This window comes from Megalops cyprinoides, chromosome 3 (assembly GCF_013368585.1).
Source record: "Megalops cyprinoides isolate fMegCyp1 chromosome 3, fMegCyp1.pri, whole genome shotgun sequence".
NCBI classification, from domain to species: Eukaryota; Metazoa; Chordata; class Actinopteri; order Elopiformes; family Megalopidae; genus Megalops; species Megalops cyprinoides.
The window spans coordinates 36990538-37008654 of record NC_050585.1 but is presented as its reverse complement, the minus strand read 5'-3'; the positions used below and the strand labels follow the sequence as shown (position 1 = coordinate 37008654).

General features: G+C 45.4%; 1 protein-coding gene across 1 annotated transcript; it reads right to left on the bottom strand.

Moving 5' to 3' along the window:
• Positions 1–418: 418 nt before the first annotated feature.
• On the bottom strand, positions 419–16950 carry ltn1 (listerin E3 ubiquitin protein ligase 1). The gene is made up of 30 exons (XM_036524727.1): positions 16797–16950; positions 16301–16507; positions 16058–16156; positions 15748–15978; positions 15586–15638; positions 15165–15345; positions 14882–15055; positions 14397–14587; positions 13860–14007; positions 12761–13573; positions 12616–12657; positions 12328–12529; positions 11737–11976; positions 10906–11059; positions 10382–10532; positions 9958–10162; positions 9022–9184; positions 8681–8785; positions 8383–8525; positions 7803–7938; positions 7268–7412; positions 6907–7120; positions 6562–6799; positions 6196–6276; positions 4063–4249; positions 3569–3740; positions 3001–3221; positions 2428–2622; positions 1667–1834; positions 419–1132 (listed from the first exon to the last, which is right to left on the bottom strand). The coding sequence occupies exons 1-30, from the start codon at positions 16836–16838 to the stop codon at positions 1070–1072; spliced, it is 5364 nt and encodes a 1787-aa protein (XP_036380620.1). The 5' UTR covers positions 16839–16950; the 3' UTR covers positions 419–1069.
• Between the last annotated feature and the right edge of the window lie 1167 nt (positions 16951–18117).

Genomic DNA, 18117 nt, shown 5'->3' with positions numbered 1-18117 from the left:
TCTGCAATACCTCAATCACCTAGTCTTGCTCTGAGGTCTTTAATGTCAGTTTCCATGAAATATTTACAGTTCTTAGAACGATACCCTGGTTTGCTGCGCTTTGATCAATGTCATTTTTCATCCTCACAATCCTCCTGTGAAAGGACTCCCCTGACAGTTCTGTAGATCGGTCTTTCTTGTGTAACAGCTAACCTCTCTGAGCCTTGTGAAAACAGCCAAGGTTCCCTCTGGCATCTGCCTGCCACTCCTCCAAAGAACAAACACGTATACAACACGCGCTGTGCTTTGCTCCTTTGAGCATGCTCCGAGAAATCCACCAGCTCTAATCTTTATTCAGGTTCCCCTGCTTGTGAGGTGCATTCTACGGATGTCTGAGGTGCTTTTGAAGGTCATTGGGGGGGGGGGGGGGGGGGGGGGGGGGTTGGGGGGGGGTTGGGGGTAACAGGACAAGAATGCACACTGTGTGGGATGTTCAGGGGAAAAAAATGTATGAAAACACATTTTAAAAAGGTTCATTCTCAAATATATTCTCCTGCTTGAGAGGTTAGCAGCCCGTCTTCTCTCCACAGTCTGTATAAGCCGTGAGGATTCAAATGATTGTGCTGCTGCTGCTCTGGTTTTATCCTGAAATGACAATGCGCCAACCTTATGACAGGATCCAGACTTCGTCTAATTGAGGTGCATAGATGATTCGACTGGTCCCCGCATTTATTTATAGAGTGAAAGGGGACATATTACATTCTGGCAAGGCCAATCTACACCTGAACTTTCGGCAGACAGCTGCCTTCACGGCAGCCTCATGGTGTGAAGTTTTCCCGTCCTGCTTCAACGCGTGTCCTCTCTCGCGGATGCTGCTGATTTGTCCTTTAACAGGCATTTCACATGGTGATACATCAAGCCCAATTATCTCACTGCTTTATCATTCCATAAGGTAGAAAGGCTATCTTTCATATGACAAAAGGGCAGCACAGAATGCAATGGCTGTGCCTGGCACCCAAGGTACAGAATGCAAATGATGCACAAATATACAAACACCTCTCTCTCCCATTTGCGTCCCAGGTTAAAGCTCTTAGAAGAAGGTCTCTCTGCACAGGGGGCACGTTGACTTGTTGCTTGAAGTGAACCATTTGTACTGCATTGAAAAGCCAAAAACAGCATGTTAATGTGGAGAAGCATACATTGTGTAACAATTTTTAAGTATTAGAATGTGCATGGTGTATCACATTTAAACTACATATTAACAAGATATATGTGAAAAGTGCATCAATTCAGAAGGACGTGTGTACGTAAGTTGATGCCTGCTCATAGATTCTCAACACCACTAAATGCCAGTAGGGTACAATGGCAACCATCTCAGCTTCATATTTAAGGTACTACAATTGTAAACGTTAATGGTAAACTACATCAGAAAACTGACAATGATAAAGAAAAAAACAGTCACCTAAAATGCAGAGCCTATTCTGAGTAAGACAATGACACAATCATCTCACAATAATTGGACTGTTGGCAAAAGCCCTTCTATATGCTTGTATAAGAATGCATGTAGCCATGTGTGCCCATACACTGCCTATGTGTATGTATACATGCTTGTTTATGTATATGCGCAGATATATGCATGTTTGTGGAAAGGTGTGACTGTGTGCCTATGTGTTTGGGCGACCCTCACCAGACAGGCAGAGTGGAACTTCTTTTTGCAGGTGCGGCAGGCCTTCTTTGGCAGGGAGTAGTTGGAGCCATGGATGACAGAGAAGCAGATCATGCAGTCCTCCACGCCCTCGAAGCGCTTGTCTACATTGTTCTTCCACAGCGCCAACCCCTCCATAATACTGCCATTCTAAACAAACAGCAGAAAGGAGAAACTTTGGGAACTCCCATTCTCATTGACTCCACTACCAAGAACTGTTGAGTAAATTAAGCATAGACTGGTGAAGTTCAGCACCTGGTGAGTAAGGTACAGGACTGGTGAAGTGCAGAATGTTCTGAGTAAGGTACAGGAGGCACACAAAATATTATAAGGTACAGGAGGCACACAGAATATTTATTAACTAATAAAGGAGCTGGGTTGCCCTTTGCCTCCAGAACAGCTTCAGGCTTTTGGATGCTGCCAAACCTCACTGTTTGTAGTGGGATACTGGACTAATTGGGTACCCACTGCGATACTGGATTCTTCATAAAGGAAAACCTCCAGTTCTTTGAGAGATGGAGGAGGTGGAACTCTACTCAGCATTCTATGTTCCAGAACTTTCCATAAAGGTTCAATGATGATTGGATCTGGTGATTGGGAAGGCAACGGATGAAGTGGAGTATGTTGGAGTGAGGCAAGTGTGGACTAGTAAGGTTTTTGCAGCTGGTGATTCAGGAGAGCGTGGACTGATGGCGTGAGGTGCCTAGTAAGTAAGGTAAGTGTGAACTGCTAAAGTCCAGTACCTGGTGTGTCAGGTATGTGCTGAGCTGCAGCATCCAATTGCGCCACTGCTGCACGGCCACGCCCACACGCCGTCCGCTCTCGACTGATATGGACCCCAGCGGGTAGTTGTGCGGCAGCTGGATCACCAGCTCGATGAAGATGTCATCCACCGAATATGTGGCAATCACCTCTCGAGTGGCGGAGCGGGCTTTTACCTGAGGTCCAAAAACAGACAGAGAGAATTTAGCCTTTCTACCGAGATCCCGCCTGGAGAACCACTTCTGGTGACTGACGGTGTGCAAGAAATCTGTACAGGCAATAAGTGAAACGAAACAGAAAAGCAAGAGCCCATAAAGAGAAATAATGAAGTCAACAGAAAAGGTAAAAATTCAGTGAAAAAGAAAAGTGTACAATCTGGTGCATGCTGGCACCATTAATAGGCAATAATAAGGAAAAAGACTACAAGCCAGTACATGACTGTACGTGCAGTAAGCTGTTTTTCCTGTGTCGGTCTCAAACAGGGAGCAGGGAGTGATTCTCAGGTGTGACGCCCACTCCCCACAACCGGGTGGTCAAGCGCAGCGCGAGCTCACCATCATGCTCTCGAAGGTCTGCGTGCTGGTGTGGACGGAGGCGATCTCCTGGGAGGACAGCACGCCGCTCACGTACTTGCTGGTGAATTTGTCCACGGTGTTGAAGACTCGCTTCTCCTGCCCGTTCCACCACAGCCTCACCATGGCCGGCAGGTCCTTCAGCGCGCTGTAGTACACCGAGCAGGCCAGGTGGGGCACCTCCCACTGCAGGCCGTCCCTTTCTGCGTGACAAAGGGGACGTTAACAGCGTCCAACACCGTGGGCAGAACACAGCACCAACTATCCACTGCCTTCACACTGGCAAAGAGCAGTTTAGATTTGTAGCCTGAAGCCCATCTGATCATATGATAAAGAAGCACATGTTACAAAGACCACAGCTATGACAGGCCAAAGTGGAATTTTCCCCTGAAAAACACAACATATTTCACAGTCTCCATTTGTATGCTTTGTATGTAGTCATGGATAAATGTTTCTGCTATATTGACACATTTAAACAACACAGCATTAAGCAATGAAATCCAGGCTGTATAACTGATGTGATGGCTATAATGCCAAGAGTCTGACTCACTGCACACAGACAGGGACAGGTCCTCTGTGAAGAAGGTTCTGGCGTCTTTGGCCCCGGACTCGACCGCCTGTCCTGGGAGCATGGGGTTCTCCGGCATGAGGCGGAAGAGGTGAAGGAGCAGCTTGTGCAGAGAGCGGCTCTTCCGTAGGTACAGAGAGTACTGAACACGCAGCTGTGGATCAACACACAAATGCACAACAGCTTTGGAAAACCCAGTCAACAAAGCACACCAAAAAAGACCCACGAAAAGCACAGTGTAGTTCAAGGGCACTCAAAGTTGTTCCCTGACAAAAAGGCAGAGAAAGCTGCATCGATATCAGTGTGATATGCTCAACAAAAGACTTTCCTTGGTTTTCATTTTCAAAGCCTTTTCTACAGAACTGAGGCTAGATTTCGGTAAACACGACCCAATGAGAGAGCTGGTGGTGACAGGACGTTTGGCTGGGAGTCCTGAGAGGGAGCTCCGCAGCAGGAGCAAGTACTGACTAACTCACATGGGAGGAGGAGGCCTTGAAAAAGGTCAGGACCAGCTTCCAGGTCAGCAGGTATCCCAGGATGCAGCAGTACTCATCACTAAGGGGCTGGACCACAGCGAACTCTCCCACCTGCACACCCCCCAGAATGTTGTCCAGCAGCTCCTCTGTGGTGGCCAGGATGGACATCAGGGCAGCAGGGGGTGACCTAAAGACAATGAGAGAGAGGTGTGAATTCTTACCACTAAATAGTGTTGTCTACACTTCCACACGACACATTTTATTGATGACACCTCCTATCTGAATGCCATTACTACAGAGGTATTTATGACCCAAAAAAGGGAAGTCAGAATGCAAGTAGACACACTTGCTATGGAATATCCTTTCACTAATTATGAACTAACGTATTAGCTAAATTTTAATTAGGTAGCACTATAATTACTGCATGCTCAGCTAGCAAAAAAAGCAATTAATTTCAGATGTCTCGGACTGGAACATTTACATCATTTGTCACTCATTAAAATTAATCAAGAGGATCCATTGCTATACAGGACACGAGCGTTAAGAAAATAATTAAACGCATATGCACTGTTAAAGATGAGAGTGATTATGCTGCAACCTCTCTACAGGGAGGAATAAACAGGACATGTGTTACTTTTACACACACACACACACACACACACACACACACACACACACACACACACACACACAACCACACACACTCTCTCTCTCTCTACAAGTGTTCCTCCAGTGCAACAGCAACCTTTTGAATTAAAATTCCAGCACTTAAGACTGCATAATTAGATTCAGAAATTTGACATTATAAACTGCAGTGAGCTTGCATTTCCACTATGGTTTGGTGGAGTTATTTGTCAGGGATTTCCAATGGTTCAACTATTCCTCATGTGTGTGGTCATGCGCCCTCTTCTGGTGTACAAAAGCTCACTTCCGCATATAGCTGCAGAAGACTACAGTCACTGTGTGCTGTGTGTACACATAAAGAAAGCAACTGTCACTTACATCTAAGTACACAGGTCAAGTGATATTTCATTGTTTGTAACATGGTTATTTAGGGATGGCTAAGTAAAGGATGGGTCAGTCACGCATAAGGAAATATGAAGCAGTGAAATGTAACAAACACAGAGGGTTTGGATGGCATCAAATGGCAGAATGGGGAGCTGTGCCAAAGTTGGCATTTTCTACCTTTCTTTGCTTTTTGAGCTGACTGGGTGTACATGCATAGACACATAGATGGGTTTCCAAATACTCCTAAAAAAATGTCAGGTAAAAGATAATGCAAAGAAAAAGTGTAGGCTATCTGATACCAGAACACTACAGGAAAATCTGCTGAATGTTTGTTGAAAAGTTAAATATTTGGTAGGCATCTTCACACAGGCACTATCATAGTAACAATTTTACATACAAATCCTTTACCTAATTTCTAACTGTGGACAACATGTATATTGTTAAGCAAGCAATTTCAAAAAGGGCTGACTATGGAAAGTTGAGGAATTAAACTGCTGGTGTGTCATAGGTTAGTAATTACACACCCCTCTGAGATCAGTCAATAAATCACTTCAGTGATATGATATATGATATACTCAGAGATTTGTGGAAGGGATATAAGGGGATCAAAGTGAACCTCCCAATTCAAGAGAACCTCTACTACAAGACTGTGCATGAAATCATGCTTTAGACCTTTGTGAAGAGTGCTGTGTTTCCGTTTTGAACTTTGAAGTAGTTTTATGAATTTTAGATTTTTTTTTACAATTAATTTAAATAATTCTTTCAGAAAACCTCTCCTTAACACATAAAATGGAGTATACACGGATACTATTCCTGATCCTACCACATGCACACCTTTACAAAAGACCTATACACATGTAAATGCAAATGCACAGGGTAATGCACTTTGAAAAGGCTATGTAGAGGTATCCTGATAGGCCAGTACAAAGTCACACCTTTATCACAATTTCTACTCATTAAATTGTTATTCCCCTTTGTCCTTGTCCTTTGGTGCTGTTTAAGCACTAAAACTGATTTGGGCTCTCCTTTTCAACAACAGCTTGCACCTCCATTTCCAATGCCTTAATAGGGCCCTACATTTCAGGTCTGACACAACAATGTCTGAATGACAACAAGAACACTCACAGACATGGTTCTTCGCCATCGTCATCATCACCCTTGGCATTGTCACCTTCTCCATCACACTCCGGTAAATGGGGCATCACCCTGAAAACCAGGCAGATGAGGCATGTAGTCGTCACAAAAATTCACCCAACCAGAGTGGGACAAAGACATCTCATTAGAAGACTACTATAAGAATCTTCTAGTGACACTAAGACAATTACAATGAGACAACTCAATAACAATACGGCATTCTGACAAGAAGAATGCATAAAAACATTTCTGCTGTTTTCTCAATCCAAGCTATTTTATAACTTCCATTTTTTTCCATGGAGATATGGAGTAAAATGCGGGGATGTTTAACAGATGCCGAGCGGCCTGTAAGCTCACTTGCTGAGGACGTGGAAGGCGGTGAGCTGGACAGGCCTCGCTTTGAACAGCAGCAGTGGGGTGAGGGTGTTCAGAAGGGTCTGCAGCTGATCAGGGAGGTTGGTCTTCTGGCCCGCCACAAATTTAGGAGGAAGCTTGTTCTGGTTGAGCAGCTGGACCGGGATGTAACGCAGCGCCTCACCCATGGAACGCAGCACAGAGAGGGGGAATAGCGGGTCGTCTGGCTCAGTGTATTCTTCTACCAGAGGGAACATGGGTCAAGAAAAGTTTAGATTTCTAACATTTAAACCGCAAATTCATCAAGAAAAATTCAGCAGCAGAAGTGAAAGAGGAGTGACATCTCACCTGTGACTTTGACCAGCAGAGGAAGAAGCCGACTGTGTATCCCCTCAACGAAAAACTCTTCCCACTCACCGCGCAGCTCAGGTGGTAGGAGGTCAGCCGTACCTGCAGGGGGCGCTGAGAAGAACTCGCTCAGCGTCACGATCAGCTCACAGTTCTGACACACAAACAACTGCACCCAGGGATTCCAGAAGGTAGCAGTGTTCTCACTGGCAGTCTGGAAAAGATGCATGGGACAGTCATTAACCGAGCTATTAATCCAAAACTGAGAACAATCACACAAAAGATTATTCTGTCACAGTCACGAAAGGACTTTTCCCTGGAAAACCCCAGACCTGTCCATTAAAACTCTAAAAAGGTTTACCTCTAGCCAAGCTAGCATTGAGCACAGGAGAAAGTCCCAGTGTGTATCCTGGAGAACTGATGAAGAATGTGCCACCAGCCAGGACAGGAAACGCATCATCTCCACATTCAGAGACAGCAGCCCAGCTGATGCCTTCTTCAGGTCACTGAAACCACAGAAGTAAGAGGAGCATTAATGATATGCTTTGTACAAAAAAAAACAATGCTGATTTAATTTTCTTCTGAAGGTCACTGAAACTAACCTACAAACAGCAGAGATCAGCTGAAAGTATAATGCAAGTGTTATGCTGATTGAGAGAAACACAAGCTAAACCAAATTTTATTACTGCAATTAATTACAGTTCATGTAAAAGCAAACTGAATCGTGACTGTTTTCTTGATCCAGGAAAAATCAAATAATCTTCCCATGTAACAATAAAAAATTGAGTGCTACAGCAAAAAGTAACAAAGACTTATGTGGGTGGTGATTATGAGAAGCCACAATGTAAAGACTTTGATTGAGCTGAATCAGTCCCACCAACAGCGACCAAGCATACCTATTAAAAAGAAACAGTTCCTCTTTGCTGTTGCGCCATTCCAACATTGTGGCGACACAAGCCAAGAGGACATCCTCTTCAGTTGCGGTCTCTGTGCTCAAACAACAGTGCAGAACCGCAAGGCACGCCATCCCGCCTGCAACAGCAGATCACTGTTCAGTCATGTCTACAGTCTTTGTGCATCAAACTCAGTCACGTCCACTGTCCGTTTCTCACTCAGGGGCACTTCTAACCGAGTCCAACACGATCATCTTTCATTCATATCCATCTAAATCATGTTCATGACCAGCCAAGCCTGCTGCTGATAGCCATTCTGATCCGTGTCCAACAGTATGCCTCCCATTCGTAACGGTCGCAACTAGGTCCAACATTGTCTTTCTTCCATGCATAACTGTCTCAGCTAGGTCCAGTATTATCTAAATCTCTCATTCATAACTGTTCTCATTTGTATTCCAACACTATGCTAGTCTCAGTCCTACGATAAATGTATTTAATACATATGCGTCTTAACAGCTGTCATTGTTTGGAATGGTTCGGTCATTTATACGACTGCTGGGAGGGGGCGGTGCTTGTCGCTTACTGTGGTCGTGAGCCTGCTCTGTGTCCTGCCAGTTCAGGAGCTCTGAGATGGACAGAGCCATGAGCGACTCCTTCTCCTCCTTGGGCAGCCATGGACAGAGCACCTGGATGGTGCTGAGGCCGTGTTCCGTTAGAGGGAAGAAGCTGACAACAGCGGGGGAGATAGAGAGGTTACACTGGTCTTTGAAGATGACACTCCAACGTCAATTCAAACCTCAGGTATTCTGGTTATGAATCTAGTTCGATAACTAGTACTCTACACTGCTTCATGTAAAAATATGAAATGAGTGACTATTTACCTCTCTACATTTCCATACAGTTCCTTGATATCATCGCTGGAGATGTCTCTTTTTTGGATGTAGTTAGCGAGAGTCAATGTCCACAGAGAGCCCTCCTCCAATGACCTGTGTTGGGGGGGGACAGTGAGGCTGTTAAATGGATTCAACACTACGGAGACCTTAGATTTACTTCAGGCGCACTTTTGGATGCATTCTGCTATTTGTATCACAGACAGAAATGGCAAGGGGACCATGAATAGATAATATTGTATGAAAATATATCAATAACTCAAAATAAGAACAGTTTTTAACACTTTTAAATTAAGGCATGCAATATTTGAAGGGGCAAAATGGAAATTCACCTTGCAAACAGCGTTTCTAGTATGTCACAACTGGTTCCAGTTTCTTTGCTTATGCGATCGTCCGTTATGTTGAAATCCTGGAGAATTCTGTGGTACTCTGACACTATTGTTGGGGAGTACTCCATCTCCTCACACCACTGCATGGCAAAGAGGATTTCTGATGCTGACAGAAACAGACACATACAACCAAATTAAAATGTGTGAGTACAGGGTGACTACAGGTAAAAATCAAGTGGAAAATTATGACTCTTAACACAGTAGGTAATAATGACGGGAGTAGCATGCCTGATTGCTCTGTTTTTTTGTTTGATTTTGAAGCATTTCATTCATTTGTGATTTTTACACTGGCCACTGCTAAGCAAATAACAATCAACATCATTTTGTGTGTGGGTGGCCCTGATCAAAGGGTCACGGTTATGATCAGCAATGACAGCAAAGTCATTCAGTGGAGTTTTCGGTATAATGGCTGAGTCCATCAGTATAATTTTAAAACGTAGTCGTATATACTCTCTGAGGACAGTCACTGTATAAAATGGATCCCGCTATGGTGTAAATTGACATAAAAATGCAGGTAGATTTAGTGACTTATAACCATCCTACATGTCATACACAGCTGCATTAATATGCACTTTACAGTATCTATAATTTGTCTCATAGCACAAACAAAATAAGATGATCAATATCTCCATTCATACTATATAAATGTATTGCACACAAGTGACATTCACATATTTGTTATAATGCCAAATTATTATATATTAATATCTATTAGTTTATAATTTGTTAATGTTTTGTAGATCATTCAGGGAAAATAAATGGAGGCAGCAGAATAACTCCATAATTATTTAGTCAGCTTTTGTAAAATTAAATATTGTAAAGTTTGTGACACATATAATGTAGAATAAATATGTTACAGGTCAGTGTTTTTCAGCTCACCAGTGTGCTTCATGTCAGGGAGCTGCGGAGAGTCTGCCCCCTGGTGGTCACTCGAGTCCATGGCAGCAAGCACAACTTTTCCAAGGAGTGCTGAGGCACACAGGTGGGCAGGGAGTTTGCCAGATGCACGGAACTTCCACACATCCATGCAGGGGTAATCACAGGTCACCCTGAGGCGTCCTGACAGCAAGGGACACTTCACCCACTGCACAGACCAAAGAGAGACCAAATCAGCTAGGCCACAACTGACAGATAGAAGCAGGTTTATTGTCATGGTCACACTCAAGACACTTCCTGTCCTTATACAATGACACATAACTAGTTTTAAACTAAATTTTGTGCACTCGTGTATCTGGGTAGATATAGTACACATCATACTGAACAGGTATAGCATTCAAAACGAAAAACAAGCACAGTCTGCTACCTGTGGAGGCAGAGCCTGTCTCATTCTCTTCCACTCCGCACCGCTGGGGGTCAGACAGCCGATGAAGCGTGACAGAAGGCGGCCGCCACACTGGCTGGCACTGAGGACGGTTTCCACCAGACTCTGCACGGCCGACACCAGGACCTGCAGGCTGCGGGGAGAGGGACGATGAAGCACAAACAGCGACACAGCCATCTCAGTCACAGCACTCACACCGGCGCACACGCCAGACAGCGGGAGACGCTTCAAATTCAATTCCCAGTTAGGCCAGATAAGAAGCATTTTTCTACACTCCGACAGTCTTAAGAACTGCCTGCACTGAGAGACACTACCTTTTCATTTCGATAGGCTCAGGAACTGCCTGCATTGAGAGACATTACCTTTTCACTTCGAGAGTCTTAAGAACTGCCTACATTGAGAGATATTACCTTTTCACTTTGATATTCTTAGAATCTCTCGTCATTGAGAAACATTACTTTTTCACTTTGGTAGCCTTGAGACCTGCCTGCGTTGAGAGACATTACCTCTTCACCCCCAAGGAAGATGTAAGGAGTTGTTTTTTGACCCAGATGGCAGCACTGTGCAGGAAGGTTCCCTCTGTGAAGTCTGTCTCAGGATGGCTGACCAATGAGTGGACACCAGCAAAACAGGCGTGTTTCAGCTTCTGGAGCAGGGAGTCTATCACAAAAGAAAACAAATGACACACATTAACATACTGTAAATTGCATATCCAATTTCAAGGACCCAATTTCTCAATGGACGTTCTTAAATACATTTACAAGGATAACACACATACAATATTAAAATGCATCAAGATAAAAACCAGCACCAACAAATTCAAATTCAACAAATTCATTCACGGCTTCAAATTTCAGCTTCAGTTCCTGTTATTTTGCTGCTATGGGTCGTCAGTGGACAACTGGTTGAGTCGGAATCTGAGAGACAGCCTCCAAAACACTGATCTCATGGTCACCACTGTGGGGTCAGTCTGGAGAAACCAGGGGAAGCTGCACACATACGGAGCATCTCCCAAGCTCTTAACTTGCTTCTGTGAGCAAGATCAGGTACTTAAAGCACCTCAAACACTATGGTAACCATAACTTTGATGTGCGAATCAAGTAAAAAAGCAGGTGATCCTATGTTTAGAGCAGAAAGTACGGCTACATGCATGTATACTGGTTTTTGCTTCAACCAATTACCCTGGCTTAATTTTGGAATGGAGACACTAACAATTTGTCTAGAGTCGATATGTAACCTGACCAGTGGAGATGAGGCAATAGTGTCCTGCCCTGGGTAGGCAGACTTCTCCACCAAGAAAAACCTCCCTTGGTTAACAAACAGTCTAGAGTGCTCACCAGACAGGCGAGTGACCTCCTGGTCCTGGGCAAAGAGCTGGAAGACGGTCAGCAGCAGGTCCTCGGCCGAGGCCAGAAGCAGGCAGCCTTTGACAGACGCAAAGAAGTTGGACGCTACGTCACAGATGAAGGAGACCAGCGGCTCCATGTTGCCTGCATCAGACAGGTTCTTGGCTTCGGACAGGGTGGCATGGAGCTTGTCGATGATTTTCTCCACATACTCCTCGCCAATTAACCTCTCTGTGGAAAAAATTACAAACTGTTAAGATAAAGAAAATGGCTCCAAACATATGAATTGATACACAGATTATTGCAAATGACTGTTGTAATAAAACCGGAGTTTGACAAAGTAAGCTGCATCTGAAAGTTTTGAAAGCTCTGTATTGTCATAACCACAGCCAGCAGTCCAACTTTATTCTGAAACTGGGTAGAAGCAGACCATCTCATGAGTAGTATTCACAGCAGCAAAAAGCAACTTTGACAGGTAATAACATTCTCATGTAAGAAGGACATGCTGGTGTACACAACTGTAGATGGACACAGTTGCCAGTGTATACAGTTGCATGCATACACAGTTGTGGGTGTACTTGCCATTGTGATGTTGTTGTGAGAGCACCAGGCTGATGAGAGCCCAGCTGTGGGTGTGTTTTGACGAGGGCGTAGGCGCGGTTGAACCTAAGCCTCTCAGTCCCAGCTCACACAGCTCCCTGGCCAGCCCCACGAGCCTCTCCCCCAGGACCGCCCCCTTCAGCCAGCCCGCGGTGGCCTCCAGACTTCCTGGGTCTGCACACGCCTAACACAGACAGAGGAGGAAATGAGTCAATCACAAGCCACAGACAAATGGAGGAGTCAGAGGGACTATTCCAGGTCTCATGGTACCTTTTGTATGATGTGAAGAAGAACTCCCCATTTGAGCTCCATCTGTTAACAGAAAGAAACAGTGAAAATGGCCACTGTGAGAAATCCCACTAAGTCCATTATGATAACAAAGTAATACCTGAGGTGATTGTGTGTATTTTCTTACTTTGGTGATGTGGTTGAGGATGAGGGTCTTCTCCTCCTTGGCACTGCAGCAATGCAGTGTGCTAAAGACCATGTTTACCAGGAAGTCCGTCTCCTTCCTGTGGTCCTGCCTGAGCCAGACCACCACCTTCTGCAGGAGGAAGCGGACAGCTGGGTTTTCAGCAAGGACCTCCCCCTGCTCCCCGGTGGCCTTCAGCTCTTCCAGCTCTACATTGCCCTCCCCCTTCTCCCCCTGTGGGTCCAGCACCACCTGGAAGAGCTGGCAGGACGGGAAGGAGCTGACCAGCACGGAGAGGAAACGCAGGTGCTTCTCTGAATCCCGCTCGTTCACGTAGACCATGTTAAGCTCCGCCAGGCGGCACACCAGCTCCACCAGGTGTCCGCTCTTCAGCGGCGGCCCGGGGGACGGCCCGCCCTTCTCTCCGGCTTCCTGCGCCTCCGCTCCCGGCTGCTCCTCCCCCGTCTCCTCCGCCTCCTTCCGCGAGCTCCGCTCCAGGTCGGAGAAGCAGATCTTCGCCGCCTTCTTCTTCCGCCCCAGCCTCCCCGCCGCGGCCCTGGGGTCCTGCATGACGCGTAGCAGAGAGGCCACCCCGGCCAGCGCGCCCTCCTCCGCCTCCTCCCGGTCCACGTGGCGCACGCACAGCTGCCCGAGGCCCTCCCAGAAGTCCGTCAGCAGGCGGCGGAAGGTGGCGGCTTCCTCGCCAGGAGCGTCCGCCCGCTTCTCCCAGGACACCAGCATGTCCGTGACCTGGGTGAACAGAGGCCCGTTCTGCAGCGACGCATTCCCCACAGCACTGTCCACCAGGGGCAACAGCTGAAGAGAGACAAACACATACTCATCACCCTGGACAGCAATACACAGGACACAATAAACATGCAGAGAGTACAGGAGATTGTGCCAGGATACAAAGCTACACAGAGCCCTCGGAGAAAACATCTCATTAATCTAACAGTAAAAAAGAAAGGCAGATTCAGACTAAAGCATCCGAATTCAGCCTTTTTTAAAGCCCAAATACCATACTTAGGCACTGCAGTGGCACTGAAAGGCACAGCTAATACTACGACTTTTAATGCTACTTTGCGAATGTTCTCTGAAAGACCTGGTCTACGATGAGAGTGCTCTGGATGCGTCGGCTGTCCTCATCCTCGCCGGCATTCTGCAGCAGGCAGAAGCGCAGGCACTCCGCGGTGGCAAAGACGATGGCTGTGCTTTCGGAGGGACTGGCCACAGCGCGTTCGCTCGACAACCTGGAAAACACGGGAGGGACCGTCACTCGTCAAGGGTACGCCCCAGCACACACAGGCTATGCCAATGCCTTTGTAATCCCAGTGGGAGCAACCATTTTTTACGCCTTGGCCATGATCCTCTGGAATACAGGCGGTCAAACGTACAGGCATGAGGGGGGAAAATACAAACCCAGGCTGATATTTAATATAAAAACATCACGGGTAAAAGCTACAGAGGAACCTCCGAAATCCAACCTGACTGTTGAACATTATAATCGGATCTTGTGTGTGTGATTTCACACACACAAGATCCGATTATAGTTATCCGGTTAGTGTCTCCTACTCTTCGTGGCAGTTGGAGACCATTCACTTCTGCTGGTAAATGTTGGTATGAGAGACGGAGCTGGTACCCCAGAATGATGGAGGTGAAGAACGTGTTGTAGAACTCCAGTTTGGGGTCAGTGACCTCCTGTGGTAATTTACTGATGAACGGGAGCAGGTTGGGATGGAGGACAGTGGCGAGACCTCGGCCCCCTTCCTTCAACAGCTGCCAAAGCTTGGGCAGCACCCCCTTTCGGGCATTCACATGTGTCCAGCAGTCCTGAAACGAAGGGAGACATTTCATATTGAGATGGATGAATTGTAAAATTCCGGTGACAACTGAGCTCAGTAAAAATGTTTCAGGCAAGGGGAAAAAAACTACCATCACAAAGGATGAAAATTCCCCAAAACCCTCCTTGCCAATGGCTTATGTCATCAACACAAAACCAAACAACTACACCCTCATACACACCGCATTTCCAAATGCTATTCTTCCAAATGCAAAACATCAAAAGCACAATTTACGTAGAACAGCGAGCCCCTCTGTTTCACAGGATAATATGGGAATCCATACCGGGATGCTGGAGAGGACGTGCAGGACGGCCTCCCACAGGGGGGGCAGCACCACCGGATCCGTGTCATCGATGCTGAGCAGCACAGTCGGGCAGGCACGGCTTGCTTCCTTCTGGATCAGCTGAGGTGTGCGCTCGCACAGAGTAGCCACAGCCTCGAAGACGGCTCCTCTGATCTGTCACAAAGAAGATGGCAGCTTAACAGTGTGCGAAAGTGGCAGGTTCTAGGCAGCATAGGCCCAGCGCATGTCACTTCACCATGGTTATGTTAACAGGTCTCCATACCTGTGGCGTTTTGTGCTTGCTGTACTTCCAAAACTTGCTCTGAGCAATGAGATGGGCAAGCCGCTCAGACAGAGAGTCCAGGTCCTGCTGGGGCAGGGTGGCCAGCAGCTTCTTCAAGGCCAGCAAGGAGCTGGTCACCAGGCGGACATACTTGGCCTCCCTCTCCTCCTCTGGTACAGTCCTAAATGAAGAGATTGCGATCAGCTTTGTCCCAGAAAGTGCCATCTCAAGCTCTTGAGCAACTGAGTATGAATTCAGGAGTCCCGTTACCATGAGTAAAAAGTGTACAGCAGAACATACAGTAGTGTCAATGCTTGACTCAGCCACAAGTAAAGTAGTGTCTGTGATATTCCCTTCTCCAACCACAATTCATGAATGTCACATCTCAGGTCAAAGGTAACTAAAGCTCTTCACAACTTACTGAGGATCACTAAGAGTATCTGGGGTTTCTTTCAACAGGTTGTCCTGAAGGATCTGGAAAAAAAACAATTTGAAAAGTATAGAGTAAACTGTCTGAGAATTCACTAACATGCCACAGATAAGTATTGTATGTTTTCCTTGGCAGCACAGTTTCAGCACCTACATTGAGGACTTCTTCCTTGCAAAATCCAAGAGCTTCTGCCTGTTTGTTGAGGGGGAAGGCAGCTTCAAATGCAAGGCTTGCAGCTGAGGCAGCGGGGGAGTAGGTGTCACACTGAGCAATCAGCCAGTATCCCATGATGCTTTTCAGGTAAGGGGCAAGGTTCCTCTTGACTTTAAGAATCAGCTGTTGAAATGCTTGCTGTGTAGCTTCCCGAACACGACGGTCATGATCCTGATGCAAAATAAAACAGCTTTAACACACTGAATGTAATTTATGAACAGCAATGCTTAAATAGAGCAACCACTCTTACCACTGAGATTTTGCAGTATATTCTCGGCCAGTAAGGGAGTACACCTTTGACAATCTCTGGCTCTCTTTCTTGGCACATTGTACCAAATTCTTGCACTGCCTTGGTGGAGATAAAATTAACATACATTAAAATTAATCAGACTTAAGTCATACCCAGCCACGACTAACGTACATTCTTTACCATTCTTCGCTTGTCTTAAAATACTCTCGAAACAACGTCATATATAGTTAAGACAGAGCTCACCTTTAACTTGGTGACTGCATCTCTTTTGGATAGTTTTCGCAAAACCATACGGAAATCAGCATCTACGAGGTTGTCTATCTCCTCTGCTCCGTGGACAGCGGGAACATACCCCAGGTCATTTGAAGTCGAGGTGCCAAAACCCACAAACCCAGGCACTGCTCCCCTCTCTCTCGCCAGCAGCTCGGCGGCTCTACCACTGCTGGACGGCTAAAAGCAAAACACATAAGAAATATGTTGCTGTTGTGCTAATATTCCACCACGTTCAATCTCCATCTAAAAGTTAATGGCAGCTAGCCACTGATAGAGATCCAGAGTAGCTATCCGTTTAAAGTATAATGTTAAACACTGATTACTAACAATTAATTATATATAAGCTACTAAAAATACAAAACAATGACTTTAGACTACAAATGACTAGTAAACGCAGCTAACGTTAGCTACACCGCTAACGTTAGGTAACCAGTAGCTAGCTGTTGGATAAATAGCCATATCGTACCCGAACATTTCCTTTCGTTCTCTGTTTATTCTTTCCTCCCATTTGGTCTTAAGTATTTGCAGTTAAATAAACTTGTATGCTGACTTTCAAACGTTGATCCCTACAGTGACTCATATGAATCCTTAACTATACGTCAGCCACCGATGCTACAAGGAAGGTCGGCTTCGACACGGAAGCACGTGCCTTTAGTTTAGGTAAGAGTGTAAACAACGACGCCATTTTTACTACTGGCAAGAGGAAATGACATAACGACACGTTTGGTATGTTGCATCTTTACGAAATATGTAATTATTGATTTAAGTACTGTATGTCATACTTATGTTGCAAAAATACAATGTAGTTAATGAAAGCGGGTACTATCTAGTTACACGTTTTAAAAACTATTTTAAGTCAAATTGCTAAAATCACAAAAGCCGTCTAAGTTTTGCGAGCCAAAAGACAGGGTCCTAGAGAACCTTTTTAAGTTAACTATGTCAGTTACCTGCAACACTGTGCTGCGCTCTTTTCGTTATTCCATTCCACTATCCGCAGTCCATTATTCGTTAAGTCGATCGATTATTTCACCAAAAACATTTTTCCTATCAGCGCAGAACATCCTTACATTCAGACTAGTAGGTACACATCCCAGGATGGTGCCCCATCTTGATCAGTGGTAAATGTGAACAAAATTTGTATGACCCCGGGAAATGCTATGTATATTTAGAAATATTATAATGAAAAACACATTAAATATTGATTAAACTGAGGATCAAAATCAGCTAAGTGTGAAGCCCTGAACTTTGATTTATAATCAGAAGGGGGGGGTCCCTTTTTAGGCCCAAATTACAAAACTGTAGCAGACAATTGACAGACAGGGCATAACAGGGTTGGGTTTACACTCATCCTACCAATTCTGTTCTTATTTACTGTTGCAAGTATTGTTTAAAGTATTCTGGTTTTGGTTAACAAGTCAAACTGTGTGTACATTTGGGTTTGGAGGGGAGGGTATATGGACCTGCTGTTGCCTCAGGTATGGTCTTGGTTTTTCTATGTGCCTCCCATTGATCTAGACTAGAGAGAGGAGATCTCCACACCACAGAACTGAACTGAACTGAACTGACAGATTATCTGTTTACAGAACTGAAATCATGGCTCTTGAGTTGGCTCTGTAATGGGCTGAGGATGTCATCATGACTTGATGACAGCAGGTGATGTGAGCAAGTTTGAGGAAAAACAATTCCACTAACTGAAAATCCATGGATTTTTGAAAAACTGTTGAAACTACATACATTAAGTGAAAGAAAATCTCAAATGTGTTAATGTTCATTTCAATGAGCAGTTA